General features: G+C 39.3%; 5 protein-coding genes across 5 annotated transcripts; 2 read left to right on the top strand and 3 right to left on the bottom strand.

Annotated features, from left to right (window-relative positions):
• The first annotated feature begins 1,566 nt into the window (after window positions 1–1,566).
• Window positions 1,567–10,480, top strand: LOC115620204 (peroxidase). The gene is made up of 9 exons (XM_030513339.1): window positions 1,567–1,621; window positions 7,088–7,257; window positions 7,326–7,529; window positions 8,327–8,538; window positions 8,614–9,358; window positions 9,429–9,585; window positions 9,660–10,029; window positions 10,108–10,213; window positions 10,280–10,480. Exons 1-9 carry the CDS (start codon window positions 1,604–1,606, stop codon window positions 10,386–10,388), a joined length of 2,091 nt encoding a protein of 696 aa, XP_030369199.1. The 5' UTR covers window positions 1,567–1,603; the 3' UTR covers window positions 10,389–10,480.
• On the bottom strand, window positions 1,665–3,281 carry LOC115620205 (adenylosuccinate lyase). Its single transcript, XM_030513340.1, has one exon. It carries the CDS (start codon window positions 3,198–3,200, stop codon window positions 1,749–1,751), a length of 1,452 nt encoding a protein of 483 aa, XP_030369200.1. The 5' UTR covers window positions 3,201–3,281; the 3' UTR covers window positions 1,665–1,748.
• A 7,536-nt stretch (window positions 10,481–18,016) lies between the features above and the next one.
• LOC115621442 lies at window positions 18,017–19,061 on the bottom strand. Its single transcript, XM_030515096.1, has 2 exons — window positions 18,835–19,061; window positions 18,017–18,775 (listed from the first exon to the last, which is right to left on the bottom strand). The coding sequence occupies exons 1-2, from the start codon at window positions 19,021–19,023 to the stop codon at window positions 18,185–18,187; spliced, it is 780 nt and encodes a 259-aa protein (XP_030370956.1). The 5' UTR covers window positions 19,024–19,061; the 3' UTR covers window positions 18,017–18,184.
• Window positions 19,062–19,287: 226 nt separating this feature from the next.
• On the bottom strand, window positions 19,288–20,854 carry LOC115621291. The gene is made up of 4 exons (XM_030514893.1): window positions 20,736–20,854; window positions 20,233–20,554; window positions 19,986–20,166; window positions 19,288–19,921 (listed from the first exon to the last, which is right to left on the bottom strand). Exons 2-4 carry the CDS (start codon window positions 20,487–20,489, stop codon window positions 19,349–19,351), a joined length of 1,011 nt encoding a protein of 336 aa, XP_030370753.1. The 5' UTR covers window positions 20,490–20,554; window positions 20,736–20,854; the 3' UTR covers window positions 19,288–19,348.
• A 290-nt stretch (window positions 20,855–21,144) lies between these two features.
• On the top strand, window positions 21,145–25,401 carry LOC115620384 (protein PAT1 homolog 1). Its single transcript, XM_030513592.1, has 5 exons — window positions 21,145–21,273; window positions 21,489–22,296; window positions 22,353–23,896; window positions 24,128–24,373; window positions 24,440–25,401. Exons 1-5 carry the CDS (start codon window positions 21,235–21,237, stop codon window positions 24,716–24,718), a joined length of 2,916 nt encoding a protein of 971 aa, XP_030369452.1. The 5' UTR covers window positions 21,145–21,234; the 3' UTR covers window positions 24,719–25,401.
• Window positions 25,402–25,433: the final 32 nt, after the last annotated feature.

Genomic DNA, 25,433 nt, shown 5'->3' with positions numbered 1-25,433 from the left:
GTTTTGCCTAAGACCGGACTAATTGTAAGGTACTACGTTTTTATTTAAATTAGGGAAATAGGTATTCACATAAGAATGTATTTAATTACACATAATTGTGTGTCAGCTGCGGCAAAAAACTTGAAATAACATAGATATTGCAAATGTTTTTTAATGTACCTACATACATGCATACGAATGTACATATGTATTACGTTATTAAAATAACAAAAAGGCAACTCGAGCACAAACAAGTCAATCACGTCATAAATGAATGTATGGTGGTCGTTCAAAAGTGGTGCACACGAGTCCGAGTCGCGGTTGCCTTTTGACTAGCCATAACCGAAATATAGTTATGTATGTATGTATAAATACACACACACATACCTTTTGTACACACATATTTTCAATTTATGTAATACAAACAACGACCAACGCAAAAAGTTCTCGTTTGAAAAGTGAGTGGAAAAATGCAAAAACAAAATACCAAGTCAATAAATAAAGCCAACATTAAAAAGCGTAAATGGCCTTAGCTTCACAGAGCTGTGGTCTCTTATGCTGGTATGATTGTAGGTATGTGTGTTATGTGTTGTCCAACGATCGGTGAATACGAAGCAACTCGTCGGCTTGTTGCTGTCAGCTTACTAACTATTGTAGCGCCGACAATTTACAATCCTCTAGATGGTCATGGCCCCTCTAAATGCACTCAAAAAAAGTTAATTTAAAGGTTTTAGGATTCCTACTTTCGAGGCAAGTAAAAAAGTAAAAGCTCGTTAGTGTTATACTGAAACTTTATATAATTTATAATTGATGTTAAGTTTGAACACAGTAATCTAAATTGTACAATAAACTTTTATTTTTTAAATTTAATTGTACAAGTATTTATTTCTGTCAATAAAGTAAACTATGTTACTTTTAAAAAAGGAAATTTTGCACTACAGCTATCACTTTCCGATTTTGTTTTCCATGGCCAGGACAAATTTGAGGAATTGGAATGACTGATTTTTCTAGGATTATTATTGAATACAAAATATATTTGATTTTTTAATTTTTCTATCTCTAATCGGACTCCGGTTTCAATGCTGATCAATATTGCAACAAATAAAGATTAGGAGGTGCATTTTCTTCCTTTTGTGCTTCACCTAAATTGAAACAAACATTTAAACCCATTTATATTTTAGTTCTGGGCAAAATTATGTTGTTTTTTGTTATTTAAATGGCATAATTTTCTCAGTGCAAGCACGTATTGTTCGCAATTAAAACTAAAGCAAATGGCGTTTTCTTCAGTATACAAGTATATTGGATCAATGGGCATGGGTGCTGGCTGTAGTCTACGACACACAACAACAGCATTGAAGTCGTGATATGTCATACTGTTCAGCCGGAATTGGCGAAAGGCAATTCATTTAATGTCTTGAACTAAGAACGACAATGTTGTTGACTTTTCTGGCTACTAATTGTGCTTGGCTACTACATACATATTTATGTACCTAGTAAGCTTGGCGAGAAACCCTGTTTTCAACGTCAACAACAAACACAATCGAAACGCGACGGGGGTTGGGGTCTCGACCTATTTCATGACGCGATAACAACAAACGTTGCAATTGAAAAACAACGACTGTTGATGCAATGTGAGAGCAAGGTAAGCGGGTGGAGCAGGACAGGGAAATGATTCTGTATGTTAATGACGATTGACGCAATGTAGTAATATATTTTCAAAATTTATGTATACATTTATAATTATGCATAAACGATTTCAAGTAAACGAACTAAATAAGCAGTTGCACTGATTTAACATTTTTTAAGGAGTCGCTATAACGCGCCAGTACTGGTTCTACTTCTTCGGCTATGAACTCGACTACCTGATCACTTGCACGTCCGGTAAACGTTCGGGGATTTAGTATTTCATCCAAATGACCCAGGATTGGTGCAAAATAAGCATCGTTTCGCACTCGTTCGACCAGATCATTATCCTTTCCGAACTGCTTTACTTGAGCACCAGCTTCCTGGGAAAGAACGCGAATCTTCTCATGACATTCCTGTCTATCTCCGCCGGCCTTGACCATGGCCATAATTATATTTTCAGTGGACATAAATGGCAGCTCTTGTGCAATGTGACGCTCGATTACCTTATTATAGACAACCATGCCCTGGGAAATGTTTAGTAGAGTCAGCAATGCTGCATCCGCCGAGAGGAAAGCCTCTGACAATGTCAAACGTCGATTGGCCGAATCGTCTAATGTTCGCTCCAACCATTGTGTGGCATGCGTGTTGGCAGCGTTATTGAAAAGTGTAATGAGATGTCGGGCTAATGCGCAACAGCGTTCCGAACGCATCGGATTCCTTTTATAAGCCATTGCCGAAGAGCCAATCTGCGTGGACTCAAAGGGCTCCTCCATTTCTTTGCGGGATGCAAGAATGCGTAGGTCAGAGCACATCTTATGTATGGTGGTGCCGAGGCTCGAGAGCGTAGCCACAATCTCGACATCTACTTTTCGGGAATACGTTTGCCCAGTCACGCCATATGGCTTACTAAATCCAGCCAACTTCGTCACTAGCAAGTCCAATTCCTTTACTTTCCCGCCGTCGCCATTAAAGAGCTGCAAGAAGGACGCTTGCGTGCCAGTTGTACCCTTGACTCCGCGGAAACGTAAATCCTCCAGACAGCGCCTCAGAGCACGCTCATCCATAAGTAAGTCTTGAATCCATAGGCAAGCACGCTTACCCACTGTAGTCAGCTGTGCCGGTTGTAGATGCGTAAAGCCAAGAGTCGGTAGCGATTTGTACGTCTCTGCGAACTGTTTTAAGCACAGTATGACAGAGGCTACACGAGGTAGCAATAGCTGCAGTGCATCGCGTAGTACTATAAGGTCCGTATTATCCCCCACATAGCAGGATGTGGCTCCCAAATGTATGACCGGTGCAGCTTTTGGGCATTGCTTTGCAAAAACGTGAACATGTGCCATAACATCGTGCCTAGTTAACCGCTCTTCTGCAGCCGCCGCTTCAAAATCTATGTTCTTAATCTGTTGCTCCATTTCTGTTATTTGCGCCTCACTAATTTCCAACCCCAAAGTACGTTCCGCCTTCGCCAACCAGACCCACAGTTGTCGCCATGTGGAAAACTTGTTTTGGTCGCTAAACAGAAACTGCATCTCCTTGCTAGCATAGCGGGTACTCAAAGGTGATTTGTATCCCTCGTAATCGCTTGTGCCGGCCATTTTTCACTCGCACTATTCGACTTTTCCTCCAGCAGAAAAACTTTTGCAATGAAATAAACACAACTTGTTGCGGCTATCACATTGAAGTGTTACCCCACTCTGAAAAGCAGAATTTGTTTACCTACACAGCTGTGGCGATAATTGCACCGTCGAGATGCTCGATTGACTCGATAATTTGAATGCCGATTTTATGATAACGGCTGCCTTTATTTAAAATAAAAATCGCTAAAGCAAACTTGTTTGAGGCTTCTTGCCAACGATATCCAATTCAATTTTTGCAGTTTTTGAAAATTTATTGGAAACAAGATGTGTTTCGAAACAACAAAAATGCATATCTTCTCGATTTTATGAGTAACAAAAACCTTAATTAAAAATTAGGATCAATTAAATAAGCGACACTAATTTGACAACTCGATTTAACGACTAGTGTAAGCAACAAAAAACACTCAACGTTCATTGCTCGGACTTACAGATAGAACAGGTTCCACAAATACGAACCAAAACAGTTAAGAATCAATTAGTGCGGCTCATCTAAAAACGCGACCGGTAAGGCGATTGCAAATTGCATTTGGTGCCCAATCGCATGTGTGAAAATATCCAAATCACTGCTAAATTTGCAACAAAAATGTCACAGTTGCGTAGCAACGGATGTCAAGACGTGACAGCTGCCAGACACGGACCACTTGAAGCCGCCAACAAGTTCATGAGTGTGTTGCTGGTGCTTGGGCGTAGTAATGATTGCGTTTGTACTAGCATGTTTATTTTTATTTCTTAGTCATGTGACTTATAACTGGGTTTTCACATAGTAAATGCACCAACATTTTGCGCAAGTCATGTGACTTTTTTGGCCAAAAAAAAAATGATTGCTCTAAAGCAATAGCTTTATATTTTTATTGAAATCAATTAAACAAAAAACTGCCATTGTATAACATAGATTTTATGTTTGGTCTTAATGACAAAAAGTAAAAATATTTTGTAATTAATGCGCCATATTATGTGCAAGAAATTGCCGAACAGGCTGCTAGCAATAAGTGGCATTATACACAAGATTTGGAGTAGGCCCAAATACCAGAGCACCGAACAACAACGCTAGCGCCAGCCCCAGCAACAGCGTCACATCGTCAGCTTCTGATGAACACTTTAAAGGTGCACTTTCATTTAAAAAGGCGATTTCAATTAGTGCTTGTTGCTCTATCGGTCAAACAAATCGGAATGTGTTCGATTTGTGTGCACACCACGTCGCCGGGTTGGTGCAGTCTTGTCATGCCACCGTCCATCGTCCAGCGGTCCTAGTCCGTCTGAGTCAGATTGCAATACAAAGTATCTCGTTATGGTGCCCGCCAGGTGGGCGCCGCAATGGTTTCGCTTGCGCCTATATGCTTAAGCCTCAATCAAACAATCCATCAATCAATCAATAACTTTTTCATGAATTTCCCTGTCAGGCTGCTTTGAACTATTTTACACTTAAATGATCACCAAAAGTTTTTGACTATGAATTCGATTTTAATTAGAAGTTGTTAAAGTCGTTAAATTTGCTAGTAATTTCCCAGTTTGGCAATTACTCTTGTTTTGCCCTAATTAGGAGGATTGTTGTGTTTTTTTTTTTTTTTGCTCTGGTTCCACTTCAGGTCTCCACATTGCACCACTTTAATGCTGTTACATATTAATGCAGCCTTCTCAACTAACTAAACTCAGTATAAATATTTATTATTCTGTTTTATTTCGTATGGCTCTGTGCCAGTTAAAATTATTTGCTGCTAGTCTTAATTGAATTAAAACGATTTTTATTATTTGATTTGAAGATAAATAGTTGAACATTACAGTAAATGTTTGCGTACTTGAATAAATAAATTCAAAGCTGGATTATCTATTGTTGTCTAGCATACTAGTAGAATTAGCCTTGGTCAACGGTTACGGTTAAACTCAATTTAAGCTCGAGCTTTCATATTTTGAACGGCGTGCTGGTTGACTTCAGTGTTCGTTAAGATAGCCGCGAACTCGTTACTATTCTGTTTGATCTTGGCTTGATTCAGATTGCAAAATGCAGTTAATCAACCAAAAGACTCTTAGTAAAATTTTCAATTGGTGTAGCCTAACCACCCGTCAATTTTTAATTGATATGAAAAATATTGCTGGAACAAACCGAGGAACAAATGACACATATATGTATCTGCTCCTGTATAAATAAGGTAAAGAGAACATAGTTTATTTAATTGCTTACATATTGGTACGGACAGCATACAAACACAAGCACACAACCATAGATATTTCCATAGACACAAGGTCGGTCCATTGTTCTTCGTGCCAAATATCGACACCGACATCGACACAGCTTGTATTTGTTATATAATAACGTGACAAAGACTATAGATTTCTCTATTACCATGCAGCAATGCAGGCAACTGGCATTTTGCACAAAGGTCTGAAACTCTACTTTGGGAATCGTGGCGTGGCCCACTGGTGTTAAGCTAAAGCGTGTGAGATAGTTGCTTGCACAACCCGCCTAATGAATCCATTATTTAAAAACCACTAATTACTGTCGATTCAGTCATGAGCTTATGCAGTATGCTTGCAAATAAATGCCTTCCCCTCCCCTCCCCCACATAATATTTATGTAATATAAAGCCTTGACTAAAAGAATGGTATTTATACACATATTTAAATATAAGCGGAATCAAGCTCGTTTCATTATTTTATTTCATTGTTGATGAAGTAACTTAGATTTGCAGCACACAAATGTGTTTTCCAGCTTTGATAGGCCCTTGAATTGCCTCTAACGTATTTGTTAAAAGCAGAACTTTTTCACTCTTCAAACATCTTCACTGTTAGCTTGTTTCTTTGACCATTGAACAACTTTTGATTTTTGAAAAATTATAGTTTAAATGAAAGCCTAAAACTGCTAGCTGTGCTCTTTGTATATTAAATAATCATTATTAATCCAAATATGATAACAAAGTTACACAACTTTGGGATCGCAAGGATAAACTTAATAAGTGGAAATGGGATGCTAGTTCATAACTAGTACAAAAATCTCCCGAAAAATGTGCCAAATGTCAATTAAAATAAATGTCTTATGTCTTTACACAATAAGTTTAAATAAATACTTACAATATAAAAGCGACTTTAAACAAATTAACTTATACATACACATATGTATATGTAACAATAATAACTTAATTGAATTGATTATTGTTAGCATAAAATGCTTAATGTTAAAATTGATATGGCTTAAATTTAGTATATACATATATGCAAGACGCAACATATATAGCCACATTAGATAGAATTGAGCTCATACCCTAAATGTTACTCATTCATTTATTTGCTGTTGCAGTACTCTCGTTACAGCATACAACACTTTTATTAGTCCATTTAGCCAAATAGTTGCTACAATAAAATTTTCAGCGCATTGCATGTGCATGGAGTCTGGCATGTTTTTGTTTCGTATTTACCGATATGTCGCAATAAATAATAAATGCACACCGATGAGGTGATGAAACCAGTTGTGACCATAACTTGTTGCTTTGCTTACGCTAGCTCACTATTCGTAAAATGTCGTTGATCGCAGGAGTCACAGGCGATCGTTCATTGCCTCTATGCAAAGGTCTTAACTGGTTCGCATACCCATACTGTTCCACTTGTAGTCTGGTTGGCAGCCAGCTAAGAAAACTCAACACTAGCAGCAGCAGCAAGAGGCACCGCTAAAACTAATGAAAGGCTCGCGGCGAGACACTTCTTGATTGTCTGTCGACACTATGTACATATGTTTGTCCATTTTGAGGGAATCTAGACCATTGGAGTATTTGACCATGACTGCATTTCATTTCCAATTGAAATTCTATTGAAACGTCTGTTTTGATTCATGTTAACCTATGTGTGCTTTTTAGATGGCCTGTAGACGAGGAATTGTGCTTATAGCGGGCCTTAGTCTCATTTGCCATGCTCTAAGCTTAAAAGTATCAACTGGCTATCACATCGTACATAACGAGCAACTACAACCACAGCACAACTACGGTAGCTTCAAATACCTACAAGGAATTCCTCCATACTTAATTGGGTAAGCTTAACAAATCAGCGTGAGATCTGAAACCAACCTAATATCACGTTGTTGATTTTTTTTTCCAGAAATGCACTGCCCACATCGTCTGCTCCACAAAATCCGTTCTCTCTGGCCCCGAACCCCCAATCTCCCTATGGGTACAGCTTCCCAATGCCCGGTCAAGCAAACTGCGGTAGACCACCAGCCTTCTGCGAGAAGACCTCATATCGTTCGTTAGACGGATCCTGTAATAACCTGCAACGCCCGGAATTGGGAGAGGCTAATAGCCGGTACAGTAAATTATACTACTTTGTAATAATGCAGATCAATTAAACATTTAACCGACACTTCAATGCAAAGAAAAACAAGAAAGGAATATGCTAGAGTCGAGCGGGCTCAACTTTTAAATACCATGCACCTACTTCCACAAAAGCAAAATTAAACTTATTAAATTAAATTAGTATATTAAATTTAATTCATTCAGTAAATTAATTAAATAAAATAAAAATTATTCATTAGATACAAACATAAGTGACGACATACATATTTGCATGTACAGTTTCAACAGCATCCATTTACATCAGAATCTTGTCTTTGCGTGTTTATGTACGTGTATGTGTGCAGTACAGAATTAATTTAAATTAGCAAGATTACATACGGACACATAATCACTAACTGGATGTAATAACCAAATTTGAAATTCCAAGAACTACAAGAGCTATGAAAAACCACTAATAGCAGGGAAGAGGGAGCGTATAAGAATAAAAAACTTACTCTGGTTTGGGGTTAAGGGATCCTTGACTCCAAGTTTGGTTATCTTAGCTTTTCTTCTTGCTGGGATCTTTGCGCTCATACAGACGGACGAAGAGATGTACGGACAGGGCTATATCGACTATTCTTGACATACTAATTACTAGTATTTATACTTTGTGGGGTCTCCGATATTCTTAATTCTGGGTATTACATACATTCGCACTAAACTAGTATACTCTTTTACCCCTTGGGAACAGGATACATATAAAAATATGTAAATGTAGATTGCTTCACTATGATTAGAAGACTTATTGCTGACATTAATGCTCTTTAGGTATGGTCGCCTCTTGACGCCAAAGTATGCGGATGGTATCTCAGCCCCGCCCCGCTCAATCACCGGCAATGAGTTGCCTAGTGCCCGTTTGGTTTCCGTAGTTGCGTTCGGCGAAGAAGACGTCCCAGATCCCCAGTTTACCCTTCACAACATGCAATGGGGACAGATAATGACACACGATATGAGTATGCAGGCTGGAGGCACCCAATCCAGTAAGTACCTGCACATTCAGGATACGTACAATTTGAAAAAGTATACACATCTTTTGTTTCACCAAACCCTTGCAGAAAAGCATCCAACACAATGTTGTACCGACGATGGCCGACTTGTGGGTTTGGATACGGCCCATAAGACCTGCTTTGCCATCATTGTACCTCCACATGACCCAGCGTACTCTCAAGTGGGTACGGAATGTCTCAACTTTGTACGCACCCTCACAGATCGAGATGCCAATTGCCAATATACCGGTGGACCAGCAGAGCAACTGACAGTGGTGACGTCGTATCTGGATCTTTCGCTTGTTTACGGCAATTCTATAGAGCAGAACAGAGATATACGAGAATTCCAGGGTGGACGTATGATAGTGGAGGAGAGAAATGGAGCCAAATGGTTGCCATTGTCGCGCAATATTACCGGTGATTGCGATGCTGTCGATCCAAACGAAGTCTGCTATAGATCGGGTGATGTGCGCGTCAATCAGAATCCAGGCCTAGCTCTTCTGCAAACTGTACTCTTGCGTGAACATAATCGCATTGCTGACCATCTTGCGGCTCTCAATCCCCACTACGACGATCGTACTCTTTTCCAGGAGGCTCGCAAAATAAACATTGCGCAATATCAGCATATTAATTACTACGAATGGTTACCCATTTTCTTGGGAGCTGAGAATATGTTAAAGAACCGTTTGATATACAAGGCGCCCGGTGGTAGCTATGTTAACGATTACGATCCCAGCATAGACCCCTCTGTGTTGAACGAACATGCAACGGCTGCGTTCCGATACTTTCATTCCCAAATCGAAGGCAGACTCGAGTAAGTAAAGCCACACAGCTATTGAGAACAACACAAGATCTTTTAAACAAAACCCATCTGTTTGTTTTAGTCTTTTGTCTGAACTGCGCAGCGTGCTTGGATCCCTGACCCTCAGTGACTGGTTCAATCGTCCGGGCATTCTTGAGGTCGGCGATAACTTTGATTCGCTTAGCAGAGGACATGCCACACAGCCTGAAGAGTTGACAGACATTAACTTTGATAGACAAGTATGTACCTACTTCGAAGCTTTATTTAAGAAAGGAAAACGATATAAATACTACAAACATTCTCCCTCTCTTAGATCAAACACTTCTTATTTAGACGAAATGCACCATTCGGATCAGATCTGCGTTCCCTGGATATACAGCGTAATCGCGATCATGGCCTTGCTTCCTATAATGATATGCGAGAATTCTGTGGATTCGCGAGAGCTCACAGCTGGGAGGACTTCGCCGATCTTATCAGTCCACAAATAATCCAAAATCTGAAGTCGCTATATGACAGTCACGAAGATGTGGACTTAACTGTCGGCGGCTCTTTAGAGGCACATGTGGCCGGAGCACTAGCTGGTCCCACATTCCTTTGCATTCTAACCGAACAATTTTACAGAACTCGAGTTGGTGATCGATTTTTCTTCGAAAACGGCGATAAAAACACCGGCTTTACCACAGGTATGTAACACAGACTTCGCGTATGTTTATAATTCTCAAGCTGAATATTTTAATAAATATTTCAATTTTTCCTTAAAGATCAACTGGCAGAGCTTAGAAAAGCAAGTATGGCACGTTTGCTGTGCGATAACGGTAACAACATAGCTTCTATGCAGCCGCAGGCCTTCAAAACGGTGTCGGGATCGTAAGTCGATTTTTGAAATTTATGAAATAAGTATGTTAGTGACTAAAGGATTTACGATCCTTACAGAAATCCCATTGTGCCATGCTCGAATATTCCAGCTGTCGATCTAACAAAATGGATTGACCAAAAGCCATACACTGCCGCAGAGCATTCTGTTCATTTCGGGAAGAAGTGATAACATCTTGTATGCCCCAATGGAATATATTATTCAATATTGTAGTTAAATCCTTATAAATTTGTAAATTTCCATTCAATTTATTAATAGTGTTCTAAGCAATTATGTACCTTAAAAACAATGTAAATAAATAAATCCTTAACAATACATACGTCCATTTTTGTATTAAATATTAGGGATTAACTATGCCAGATGCGTTCCAAGTTTCAACTGGAGTTTTTGAAAATAGGAACCTAACAAATATCCTGTGAAATGGGTGAAATGGTAAATGTATACATAGCGTAAACGAAAAGTACAAGAGGTAAGCTTGGTTGAAACTAATCCCTCATAACTATTTTTTAAGAACAACAAAACGAAAATTTCAACTTGATTTTCAGTCAGATTTAAGATTTGTGTGTTGTCGGTCAGCTTGTGCTGTACAAACCAAATTTACACATATCATAAGTATAAGTTGATACGGGAGAAGCAGCTGATCAATAAAACGTTTCGGGAGAAGTTATGCTAAGCCTTAATCTAAGCTCAATCTTTTTTCGGTGCCTATTTTTGTACTGTTCACATAAAGATAACATTACTATAAATACATAAACTCCGCTTACTTAATTTTAATAGAAAATTGGGCAATGCCCTTGGTCTTATATAGTAAATACATACTTGTATGTGCCCCGCTAGTATAAAATGAACTATTCGAAAAGCGTTTTGTTCTTCTAACAGCTCATTATGTAGGCATAATTTGTTTGATATACCAGTGGATGCCTATTTTATAGTTATGCGACGAATTTTAAATATTTTATTACTACGTCTATGTAGGCTAAGCAACGGTAAAGGGAAAGGTACATTGCTGAGGGCGCACAGAGACAATAAAGTTATTTCCTGCGAACTAACTCTTGCGTAATAATGGAATTAATATACGACGACCTTAAAATGTTAGCCCTGACCTTGTGCGCCTTTGTTGTAACATATAGTTCTATAAACTTTGACGTTTTGTTCCTATTGCCCTCGACACATTATATCGGTCAATCATATTCCAAAGCTCCTCATTGAATCATTATCTGGTAATAAAAATTTCCAACAGAAGTGAAACGACCATCAAATCTACCTGAAGAATGAACGGAACCAGTTTGGATCTTTGTTTTCTTTCCATTCATAACTATTATAAATTCTTACTATTGTTAGGCGTAGTCAAAACGAAACATGACGTATACTTCAAGAAATCGTCACCTGGCTTTTGAATACAGGCGCGCGCCAGACATGTCAGTTATATTGTTTTTGTGGCTATTATGATGCAAAGCCAATGGAACTTTGATTTGATTTGGCATATATTTCCATAAATATTAAAGCAACTAATAAAAAGTTAAAGTATCAGTTTAGCCGACTTTGTATTTAATAATGTTCTTCTTTTCATAGCAACGATCTTTTAATGGCTTGGACGCATAACGGTTTTAGTGAATCTAGATTAATGAAAGTGATTTCTATCAGACATTTTGCAAAAATCTGCAAATATTGTGAGTGTTCGTTTGGTATAAAAATGATCGATCTTTCGAAGAGAAGTTGCATAGAATCTTCAACCATGAAGCTTGGCATAGCTTTGGTTTGTCTAGGTAAGTCGTCGGAGGGAAAACAAACAAAAGAGCATTTATTTAATCTTAATCTTATTTTATCTTAATTATATATGATAGCTGTGGTCATAGCCCAGAAAGGATACGTGTGCGGGAAAAATGTTGAAAAAGAAACTGCCAGATTTGTCACGATTCAGTCGCCGGCGCCAGCACCACCGCCACCGCCACCACCACCACCACCACCGCAAATAATCTACAAGCAGATCCCGCCACCTTACTACCCACCTCACCCACCACCACATCCACCAGTGCACCACTGCAACTGTCCGCCCGGACCGCCAGGTACATACTATATAATAATTTTGCATTTCCATGTATTAATAATTTCCTAATATTCGTTTTTGAACAGGACCTCCTGGACCCCCTGGAAATCCAGGAGTACCAGGCCGCAAAGGCGAAAAAGGAGATAAAGGAGACACAGGCGCCCAAGGACCAAAAGGCGACAGAGGTAAAATATACTCGCTACCTAAAACTTTGGCTTGAAGCCATGTTTTTTGTGCACTAATGTGAACAAAAATAATTTGAGTTAAACATTGATCAATATGTGATTCGCAAATCCTAACAATACACTGTTCAAAATACCATTCCCATACACCCAACAGTCAAAGAATAGGTTGAAGAATAACAAAGCCCAGCAGAGTTGATTATTCTGATTAAAAGGCAGCAGAGTACTTGTATTTACCTAAAAGCTATACCGACAATGCTGGTAAATAAAACACAGTAATTACCCAATGGATTGATATACAAACAAAATTATGGAAGATCATTTTACAACATAGCCATCCAACTTCTCATATAATGAAGCTGTTTTAATAAATATGTTTTATATTCTTACAGGTTCTCCTGGTTTTCCTGGGCTTATTGGTCCACCTGGACCACCCGGACCTGCCGGACCTATCGGACCACCCGGTATTCCAGGACAAGTCCTAAAAAGCCACTCACATCATCATCCGCCTTTACCACCGCCGCCACCGCCGCCGCCAATAATAGTGCCCTTCCCTCCACCGATACCACCACATACCGGCCATCACCATCACAAAGGTGGTGGAGGACCTCCAGGACCTCCGGGTATTCCTGGTGTGCCTGGAACTCCGGGCGCGCCTGCGCCGGCACCTGCACCAGCACCTCCGCCACCCCCGCCACGTCCCCGACCACCCTATCCTCCTCCTCAATATCCGCCACCTTATTATCCACCTCCACAATATCCACCACCTCCACAATATCCCCCACCTTCACCATACCCCCCACCTCCACCTCCCATTCCATATCCACCTCCACCACAATGGATCCCTGTGCCAGTACCTTGGCCTTCAAAAGGAGATAAGGGGCATCACAATGGAAACCACAAAGGAAACAACAAAGGCAACAATAAAGGCAACGACAAAGGAAATCATAAAGGCAATAAAGGTGGAGACAGCCACCATCACCATTATTATCCTCCACATCCATACCCACCACCACACCATCACAAACCAAAACCTCATCATCCTCCCCATCACCATCATCACCACAACCACCACAACCACCATCACGATAAGTGGCCGGGACATGGACACGATGGGTTTTACCATCACGGACATGATGGATCACACCATCCCGGACACGGTTGGCCAGACTATCCTGGACATGGTTGGCTACATCGTCCTGGTTACAATCACACCCATGGTTGGCCACATCGTCCTGGACACAATCACAGCCACGGATATCATAATCACACTCGTGGCTGGCCACACCCCTCCCTTGATGTGTTCGACATGGAAGCTCAGGTCTTTGCTATTCGAGCTGATCAAAACATGCTAGACGATATCAACTCCGACGAAGTAGTTATTTTTGAGCCTTTGGAAACTTTAACAGGCTCACCTATTGAAACAAACAGCTATTTGGAAAATGAGTCAGAACAGAATGAGGAAAATGTGGATAATGAGGAAAATACGAGTATTGAAGAAAATGCCGAAGAGAACGTTCCTGAGGAAGAAGAACTTGAAGCCGGTGTAGAAGATCAGGAAAACACCGAAGACTTGGAAGAGGATAATGTCCAGGATTTAAATGAGGAAAATGTTGAGGACTTAAATGAGGGCAATAATCAGGACTTCAATGAGGACAATATTCAGGACTTAAATGAGAACAATATTTCAAACTTAAGTGAGGACAACATTCAGTACTTCAATGAAGATAATAATATGGAGATGAATGAGGAAAACCAATTGGATGATTTTGAGGATGAAGAAGATAAAAAGCAATTGCCAATTATATTGGCTTACGACACACCTCGACATCCATTCCACATATTTTCCTTAAATGACAATTTGCGATAAAAATAAAACTCCCTTTTTGAAAATAAAATGTAGCAAGTAAAAAGTTGAATATTTAACTCAGTTCTGCATTTCGGTTTCAATAGGTTGGTCATTAATTGAAACCGATATGTACAATTAGTATGCTCTATTTCAAGCAATTGAATTTGGTGTTTTGGTATGTATGTTTGAAACACCCAAATGGACGAGTGGTACCAATGTTATACGTAATGGTACATAGTAAATGATCGTAATTACGAGACGAATCCATACAAATCTATACAGAGAAGAATAAAATGTTTTACGCCAAAGTTCGTTATACAAAGTTCGCCAAAGTTCCTATGACAGATTTCAGATCTAATTGAATTAATTTAAGATGTGCGAATATTGAATTGATGAATACATACATATATTAAAGTCCAACAAAAGGCTACCTTTTGGAATTCTGCTTTATCTTGTGTTCCTTTGATAGATCAAAGTTCAATAAAGCATCAAGTTGGCAAAAGTGAAATCACAAAGAGATGTGTGTATTAAAGAAAAAAATATATAAAAGGCACAAAGGTGTTTGATTAGGTATTGATTGATATTGATCGAAATCAATTCTAAAATCAATTCAGCATCTAAATTTCTTTACAAAACAAGTGGAAAAGGTGAAGTCGGGTGCCGCGATTGTAAAATACTCTGAACCAATGTCTATACGTGCCTGTGTGTGAGCATGTGCGCCAAATAGAGTTGAGCCAAAGCAGCAACAACAAAAACATTTCCGGGCAGAGCTTGGACATTACATTACATTATTGGTTTTAACTTCCTCAAAAATCGACCTATCACGAAGAATAGTGATTATGTTTCTTCGTGAACAGGCTAGATCGATGCTTGTAATGCCGATCAAGAAATTAAATACTTTTTGGGGCCTGCCATGCCTCCTTCTGCGTGTTACATTTTCCCTTTCCGCAAAACCAATATACTTTTGTACGTTTAAGTACAGATTATAAAAGCCAGAACATATCATTATTGATTCGAGTTTACACTATCAGCCCAATTAACAATTAAAATCAAATTTTCAAAGTGAACCACTTCTTAAGCATGCAGATTCTGGTCCAGTGTGGTGAAATTTTGTGTGAGGTCATATACCTGCCATTTGCTATTTGAATTTTAAGTGCTTTTAATTAACCCACAAAAAAGCTTATAAACAGTTATCACAGCCCTCATCGATCTCGAACTTTACGGCTGGCTATATAAGAACCTTCTCATTTCTCTTTAGGCCACATTCGCCATTTGTAAGACGTTAGAATGAAACTGCTGGCGTTTTTGCTTGTAGCAGGTTAGACATACACATTCAGAGAAATAAATTGAAAATTTATGAACTTTATTTCTTTGTAGGGCTGTCATCGGAGATACAGTGCGCGCTGCTTTGGGTAGTACACCCTGCCCTAGTTCGGAGCCCACAAAAGGCACAGAACCGGAAAGTAAGCCCAGAATTACGAGTATACAAGGAACCTAGTCCATTCTTCTACAGGTCACCATCAGCATCGGCTGTTCTTGTTTATGGTGCCGTTAAAGGTGGTGAAAGGGCACCTTTAGGCCAAGTTTCAGCAAAGCCAACACTTCTAATTAACCGGCGCAAGTTTTTGCTACAAAGGCAGCAACCCCAAGTCTTTATACTTCCATGGCCCATGACTGGGTTATTGGACAGCCCCCAAATAGGTCGGCCTGGCATGTCTATCGACAGCCATGGATCTCCTCACACACGGACACGGGTACCTATCACTCCATTAACTAAGCCCACCTCGCCAGCAAAAGAGCTGGACAACATTTCTGCTCAACATTACACAAACGAAGAGAATAAACTGGCGAATATGAAGGAATTTACTGAAGAGAAATACAAAACAAAAACACCAATCAGTGAAGCAATCTCTGAAAATACAAAAAGAAAACCAACAACAGTCACGACAATCAAGTCGATTTTGAATTCATCATATAATGGATCAACAAAAGCGCCAATAGCGACAACCAGTTCTACAAACTTCCAGCCAGCAAGAGACAGCAGTAACAAGCCAGTTACTCCGCCAACACCAACCTCAACAACGAAATTAGATGAAGCACCGGAGATAACCGAGTCAATGCCGCTCAACACAGAAGTGTCGGCTGTAGCTTTAATAGAAACAACAACTTCAAAGGTAGATCTGATTGCGACGACGACAGAGGCAATGGCCGAAAGTACGCCCACAATAGCTAATGATGCGACAGATTCTACAGAGCTTTCAGTTGGTACAGAAATCACGGAGAGTTCGGTAATGAAAAATTCAGATCCAATTGAGAGCGATCAATATGATACCGCAAATATGAAGACCACCGAAGCAAGCAATAAAGAAACAAGCTCCGAAAATGTTAGCCCTAGCGAGAGTAATTTCATTCACATCACCCTGCTAGGACAAACAAAAAACGAAGAACCACACAAGAATTAGGTGGTACAAAAATTGCAGGTAATAATCTTATATGTAGATATACAAACTCTTAATAACAAAGACCCTAAGCAATATGAAATATTACCATTTATTACTTTTGTACCTATGAGTGAATAAACAACTGGCTAACTATTAACGATAGAAATATCTATTTCACCTATAAAGTTAGAATGCATGCAACATGTACATCTGTCTTCTCGTCTATATGAACGTAACAACCTGGAAAAGTATAAGAGAGTAGAAAACCATAGTTGGACATCTTATTTTGTGCGAATGTATGTAACACACAGAAGGAGGCGTGGCAGACCCCATAAGTATATATATTATTGATCAGGATGACAAGACAAGTCGATGTAGCTATGTCCGTCCGTCTGTCTGTATGAGCGCAACGATCTCAGCAAGTACAATAGCTAGGATAACCAAACTTGGCATTGAGGTTCCCCTTAAGCCCTAGGCAGATCGAGTTTGTGTTTTTATTCTGATACACCCTCCACTCCCCCGCAATTCGTATTTTCGTATAACTTCCGTATTTTGAAATCAATTTTGGTAGTTTCATCCTGTTAGTGCTTATATGTCCGTGTGCCAAGTTTCATCATGATAGGTCAATTCTGAAGAAAGTTATAGCCATAAGTAACATCGCTGCCTGCAGCTCCGCCGGCAGCGCTGCCCCCAGCTGTTGTTGTTGTTACTGCTTTGGTTCAACTTTGTGCTGCATACATACACGCATAGGCACGTGATGTAAATGTATACTGTTAAACTAAAATTTTTTTTATTTTTCTTTTTTGTGGAGAGTACAGTCTATTTTACTGTCGGGCTTGCTCGACTGTAGCGTTCTCTCTTGTTATAACTCTGCTGCTTTGGTTCAAGTATGTACATATGTATGTACTGCACAGCACTGTATAAGCATAGATACAAATGGAACTTTGCCACATCTCATATGTAGACTAATAAATAATAATTATAATTAGATATACAAATATGTATGTCCGTTCATTAGAATGGCTTTAATAGGTAAACTGTAACTGTGAGATAACGTTGCTTGCTATCACAGCAAGCATTGGGTGGGTCCCTATTCTGTAATACAGTATTTTATAAAGATATTCGGCAAAGATTTTAAAGTGCATTCATGATGCATTAATTCACATTTTTATTGATACAATTTTTAATTTCATCAACATTTAGAATCATAAGCTTTAACATTTTTAATAAAATACATTTTTTAAAGACATGTAAATTATTTAAAATATTAGCTCACCCAGCATAGTTTTGTCAGAATCAAAAGTAATTCGTTGATAACCATGAAAATATACTCAGATGTGAATATACTACGATTGTATCTTATAAACTAGTATAAACAAACATACATAATTATACGGTAATAGAAATATGTCTTACTACTGAGATTATTTCAATTTAGTAGCAAGCTAGGGCTTATTATATTTTCTCCGATCCTGCTCTAAGCGTTTTCTCTTCAATTCGTTTTTCTCAGATTTTAACTGTTCCATGGCCAAATGGTGTCTCTTATCCTCTAATATTTTTTCTTCATAAAGTGCGCAAAATTTATTGAGCGCCAATTGGGTTCTAGTTGTAGCATCATTAATCAAGTTAATTTTTTTACTTATTTTTACCAGCGAATCCTCTAACTGGCTGGATCGTCGTTTTGGTATAGGCCGTTCATATGCCTGCAGGAAAATAGGATCCACATCAGGTTCTACTTTGGGAACTTCGGGCTCAAAAGATGATCCCATGAAATTATCAATATCATAATCATCGTGTGCATCCGTGTCCTGGGTCATGTTAACATCAACATCCTCTTCATTATATGTACTGCTATCTTGCTGATCGTCCTCAAATGTCGTACTCGTTTTAGTTTCTGCAACGTTATCATATAATCCCCATAGGCTGGCCAATGTCTCCTCATGCGACGTCAATGGAACTTGTGCACTGCTGTCTGCAAACCCGTTTTGGTTCCGCTCGAGTTTCAGTCGAATGGACTTCTTCAAATCGGCTAAAGTCTATAATAAAAATGTGTTCAAATTGGCAAAAGCCGTAAATAAATATTCCTTCTTCTTGCCTTTTTCCAAGCCGGCACATCTTTCTTGGGCGGGCCGTGAGTGTTTAATTCCGAAGCTAACCGTTGCCACAGTAAATCAGATGCCTTACGTTTTTCCCTAGGTGGCACACGCAATAAAAGGGGGAATTTTTTTAAAAAATCAGCTATAAGCTTATCCTGTATCCCATTCCTGTGTTTGCGCACTGACATTTCGTTAAATATATATACAAATATAGCTCATCAACAAAGCAAAAAAGTAATTATTATACGAGGGCTACAATCACACACTGATTCGGACGTGTGATGCTAATACACAAGTGTTGTAAATACTTAAAAATGCAAATCGATTGCCTTCATAAATATATCGATAGGACTTGCTCAATTGGCCAGCAGAGGCTTAAATAAAATGACAGACTGGTTGTCAAAATTAAATGAAAATGTATTTATTAGAAATATGTAATATTTATACCGGTGCTTTATGAACAAAGTAAGGTACATCAAACAAAAATTGGTTACTCTTTGCCTAAATAAGTTTTTATCTTAATAACAGCTTTTGTTGCTCGATTTCCAAGAGTTTTTGTTTTAATTCGTTTTTTTCTGTTAATATTTTCTCCATTGCTAAATGATGGCGTTTGTCCTCGAGCAGCTTTTCCTTGTAAAGACCACAAAATTCCTTAAGAGCCAGTTGTGTTTTATTCGTTGCATCATTTACCGCGCTAATTTTTTGGTTAATTTTTTCAATAACGTCATCTGCAGGAAGATCCAATGCGACTTTATTATTCAATTTCCGAGCTTTCTCGGATAATGGATCAATGCATATAGTTATTTTCGAGTCTTCCTGCTCACACGGTGAGTCCAGTTGTACATCCTCGTAATAGTCCTCGATCACCATATCGTCTATATCTATATCAAATGAATTATGACCGTCATTTGATGTTTCTATGTAATCATCCTCAGAAGATGCTTCTTTAACTATGTGCGATATATCTTCGTTAAGGCGCCACAGCCGTACTAACGTTTGCTCAGCTGCATTCAGTGGTCTACCTTCACTTTTGAATGGACTTTTTTGCAATTTCCTGGTTAAAATAATCTTCCAATCTTTTAAGGCCTAAAATGGTATCGCCGCTTATTAGTCTCTATTCAATTTTAGCAAATTTTATCGAGCATATTACCCTCTTCCATGAAGAAACGTCCTTCTCTGGCGGTCCGAGATTATTTAATTCTGCTGACAGTTGATCCCAAAGTAGTTCAAATTCTTTTCTATTTTCCCTTGTTGGCTTTAGTAATGTGAGTGGATGTGCTTTCACGAATTCGGCTATACGTTTCTCTTGTGCTGGGTTTCTATGTTTGCCCCTGTAAAATACGAATTAGAATCATTCATTTACTCTTTTTGTGTTTCATAATATGCATGTCTCATACCTTTGATTATAACTTTTATTTGGTATAAAGGAGTATCGCGAGTGGTTATTTGGCAAATCGCATGTCGGGTGCATTCGTTGAAGGTGTTTGCTCAAATTTGTTGTTGTAGTTCTGTATGAGAGTTTTGCTTTACATATGCTGCAGACTGCAAATGTATCATCCACTGGCCGAAATAGCGACCATATTTCGCTGGTTTTTCTCTTCATGCTTGCATTACTATCGAATCTGTTAAAACTAGATGTATTCTTTTCGTTCATGTCCAAGTAAAATGCCGATAGGCGTACGGTCCAAATTCAAAACAAAGAAATGGTCTATATAATTTCTGCAAATTATGTATGTGTTAATATGCATTAAAATTGAATTTTACTATGCCATGCGTTTACGGACTCTAACAAATTCCTTGCACCATAAGCTGTACATCCACCCCATCTTAAAGGCGCAAAAATGCAGACCCAAGCACATGTACTTAAGAAACTAGAGTCCAAGCAATACTACTCACTTACTTTTATTAGATAAGCAGGCGAAGCAGGAGTTCTAAAATACTTCACTATTATTACAAAACTTATGACTTGCTTAAAACGGAGATAAATGATAGGAAACTATTGTAGGATACGATTTTACAAACAAAACAATTCGACTAATACTCTTCTTCTTTCTTCTCCACAGTCACTGCTTGCGACATTATTTATATCGAACTAGATAGTGAGAATTTGTTTTTATCGGTTATACACATTTCAAAATTCGATAAGTCTTACCGAGTCAAGAATTTATGAATTATAATCAGAACTTATAGATTTATATATATATTTTGAATATTAACCAATTGAAATGTACTCTTTGACTGCTGCTTCCAACCATAGTTAATACATCTACATTGATATGAGCGTAATTGTCATCTCTAACTCTTAGCCAACGATTGGTAAACGCGAGTTGGCGATTCGCTTATATATGTCGAAAAGCATCTCTGAAGTGAGGTGACTAGTCATGATATTTTTTTTATAAATGGACGACTCGTTTTTCGGATTTGATACAACTATACCGGTAAGCAAGTACTTTTGCAATCATCACGAAAGCCCAGGAATGTCAAAAGCCCGCAAAAATGGGACTTTCCGGCAGTCCCAGCTCATTTTCATGAAGCACTGTTTGTCATGAAAGCCCCCCAATCATACGCAGCACCAAGCCTGCCACACACAAATGAAATTGAAAGGCATTACAGATACGCTAAACTTTCAATATAAATTTGTTGTTTGTTGCAGGATGACGATGGCGGAGGAGGGCGTATTGCAGAACCACCGGAAGAGGAATATGACGCCCTTAATGATGAAACATTTGGCTCAGCGATTAATGGTGATTGGGAAGAGGCCCATGAAACGCTGGTGCGGCTCGGCGGAAAGGGGGAACAAGCTCGCAAAAAAGGCGGCAGCACTGTCGGTGCCGATTCAACTGATTATAGTTGCAACAGCGCTTTCAAACATCCGCTTTCTTCGGCCCCCTCGTCAAGTGGCTCAACCCCAGCACCATTCAAGAATCAATTTCGTGTACAACGCAATATAAGCGAGTCCGATTTTGAGTTAAATCTCTCGTCCATGAAACTAGACGATGTTGATGTATCGTTCTTTGGTGAATCTGAAAACATTGGTGGAGGTAATGCCAGCAATCGGATTAATCTCGATTCGACTGTGTGGTCATCACAGCCGTTTGGACATAATCAGCAAATTTTGAGAGAAACTTTTCCGAACATGTTCCAAGGGCACGTACCGTTAAAACAGGTTCAAGAGACCAATGCCAATTTTGGAGTACCGCCCATACCATCATCAGCTCAGGCACCCAAAATCTCTACTCTTGAGGATATTGAACGTAACCTGATCATACAACAAGCAATACCCAAGCAGCCTCAACAATTGCAACAAAAGCAGCAACAGCAACCATTAACAGAGCAAGAAATCTTTGATGTTTTCAATCTTGCTAATCGACAACATGCGGTAGGTACACCTACACCGCAGCAATTGCAAAAATCCCAGCAGCAGCAACTGATTCAAAAATCCCAACCGCTGCAGCACAAGGGTATGGCATGATCCTTCAACTTCTCGACGTTGTTTAACAAAATCTTTCTATTGCAGCACCTCCTGGCTTCTTGCCCGCACCACAAACATCGCCACCCAGGGCAAATTTAGGTTTTCATGGTGCTCATCAGCTTCCTGGTCTAATGCCCACGCCCACACAACAGCAGTTAAATGGCATGGCTGGGAATCGTGTGCCACCTGGATTCATCTATCCCCCCGGTCTCGCACCAAACATGCCGCAACATCCTTTGCTGAATCAGCATGGTAACTTGCCGCCCAATTTCCCACTTGCCGGCAATCAGAGACCACTGCCAAATCCACACCTACCCACAGCCCTGAACAATTTCGCCATGCATCCGAGCTTCAATGCAATGCGAGCCGCTGGCATGCACCCTGCGGCATTTATGCAGCCCGTTCAACAGGCACGACTGCCTCCACATCCACTTCAAGCAGCAAATAATTTGCTTATTCAACAACAGCAACCCAATGCCATGCACAATATGTTCAGCATGCGGCTTGTACAGGAAATACAACAAAATCATCCTCTGCTGCAGAATGCAGCGGCTGTTGCACGCCAACAACAGCACCAGCAACAGCAAATGCGCTCCGGATCCATATCCGGCGATCGTTCTAGACAACAGCACAATCGTCGTGCCGAGGGCGGTGGTGGCATCGGAGCGAATGGCAATTTACCGCAAGATGAATACGATGAATATGCAAATCTAATGAGCACGCGGGACAAACATTGGTTGATCGGCATTCAGTTATCACAGTTGAACACTGATACGCCCTACATTGACGACTACTACTATACGGTGTACAGAGAGCGCAAGGCCATGAAGAACGGACAATTACGTCACAGTCAGGCGCATAAGGACAACCAATTGAACCATCCATTGACTCAACCACGAGGTCATGCACAGCTAATTCTTGTGCAATTGGGCAACAAGAATGGTGCACGCAATGGTCAGCATCGTGAGCGACGTAACTCTGAGAATACTACCAACAGCACTACGTCAAACAATACCAGCTCTACGCCATTGCCCAACTATATGTTTTCCCCATTGAAATTTGAAAACTCTCTAGGTAAACTTCAATACGGCAGTGTAACAGCTCCACGCAAGATAATTGATGCCGATATCATGGGCAGCGAAACGAGCACAATAGACTCGTCATCTGGATCTGCGTCTGCAGGACTTAATACCGACAAAAGGCCCACGGCTAGCACTCCTCTGCTACCAGTTGTCAATGAAGTAACACCGACCAATTTCCGGAAGTCGCGTCACATTTTACTTCATATCGAAACCCTTTATCGCTATCTACTGAAACTGGAAGACTTGGAAAATCCGCAAGTAATGGCCACGATAGTTCTAAAGAAGAAGAAGGAAAGCGAACGTATAGCTGCACTAGAACAGCTTGAGATGGCCCACAAAACCCCCGAGGAACGTGCAGCCGAAAGTGCAAACCCACAAACGATGAATCCGGCGCTTAAAAATAAATTCAACTATGAGATTGAGCCTCGGACAGTGCTGGTGAACAAACTGAAAGCAGGTCTAACTTTTGAAAAAGTCGTTTCAATGATGAACGTTCGAAAGGGCAAGGTACGTAGAAGTTCAGAGGAATATTTATTAATTTTTAATGGTGTGGTCCTTACTTCGAATGTTGTTCGATTGTTTTACAGGGACATTTTGCATGAGAAATCCAAAATACTGCACGGGATCAATTACCGTTTTTTTAATTTTTAAAAAAAGTCATTAAAGTCATTTTTTTTAAACCTAACTTTCCATAAATTACTAATAGGACTGTTTTCTTCTTTCCCCCACACAATATAGATCTTATTACGTCGCGTCATGCCCTTCATTTCCGATCAGAGCTTGCGATGGACTGTTTGGGCAGGAGTATTCTGCTCACTACAGAATGTTGTGAAGAAAGATCGCGATGACATTGAAGGTTGTCTATACGCTCTGTATCCCGAATTCAAGAAGCACATACATGAGTCAGACTTCGAGACAATTGTTAATATTTCGGCTGCAATCACACTGAATGACAAGAAGTTGACAGGCATATTCTGCACCCGGGTATGTTAAGCCTAATGCACTAACTGATTGAGTAACACAAAGCTAACTCACCTCTCATTATTATAGTTTGGCATCTTATCGCTTATTTGCTTGATTTTGCGCTCAGAGGCGATTTACGTGGCCTGCGATGACAAGTCATTAAGTGACGAGAGCAGAGAGAAGTGGCGGGAGTTTCTCGCACAGGTGGCAACCTGTCTCAATAGAACCATTCAAACTCAGACCATTTCAGCAGCTATTGAGTCAGATGCAATTCAGCCTCTTATAAACCACTGTGCACGTTTTAAGGATCTAAAGTTGGATGGCCTTTTGGCTCTGATTACGGAGGCGAAACAGCAGATTGATTAAGTTCGCATTGAAATTTTAAACTTTCTCGTTATTGAAGTGGTAATATTTTCATCATTTTCCCTCACATGCAGGAGCTGCTTGTATCTATAAATTATATGTAACTCTCTCAGTTATGCAAAGGTCATACAAATATGGCTATTGATTAGGCTCACATTCATATTTAACTATATTTTTGTTTAGAAAAAGTTTGTGAAAGTTTAAAAGTGAATAGCGTTAGATTAAGTTCAAAATGTCGGCAGCACTAAATTATGTGCGTACACACATACACCTACATAACCGTATCTATATGCACTCACACGTACACACCCTCAAATATATATGTATGTACACTTATTTGCTTACTTGAATTATAAGTTAGTTTTGGTGTTTGTAAATATCGACCAAATGAAGTTTTCATTAGTTTGGGTTAAATGAAATTAAATTTGTGTGAAACCCAATAATCATGAACTTAACATTCAGCATATATGTTTTAACACTTAATTTAAATCTTAAAAAAAAGTGCATCTAAAAATGTGTTTAATGCAAATATTCAAAATTGTGATAAACATTTTGTCTATTTAAAAACTAGAAACATACTTCAAAATAATGAAAAAACATCAACTAACTTCATAAAAAAATTTTAATTTTGTACCTATTATTTGGATAAAAATACCTATGAATTTAATACAAAAGAAGAAAAACGATGGATAAATATTTGTTGTAATGTTCCGTCGCC

This window comes from Scaptodrosophila lebanonensis, unplaced genomic scaffold (assembly GCF_003285725.1).
Source record: "Scaptodrosophila lebanonensis strain 11010-0011.00,11010-0021.00 unplaced genomic scaffold, SlebRS2 tig00000024-arrow-pilon, whole genome shotgun sequence".
NCBI lineage: Eukaryota > Metazoa > Arthropoda > Insecta > Diptera > Drosophilidae > Scaptodrosophila > Scaptodrosophila lebanonensis.
The sequence above is the reverse complement of the archived record's forward strand: the minus strand, read 5'-3'. Positions and strand labels throughout refer to the sequence as shown.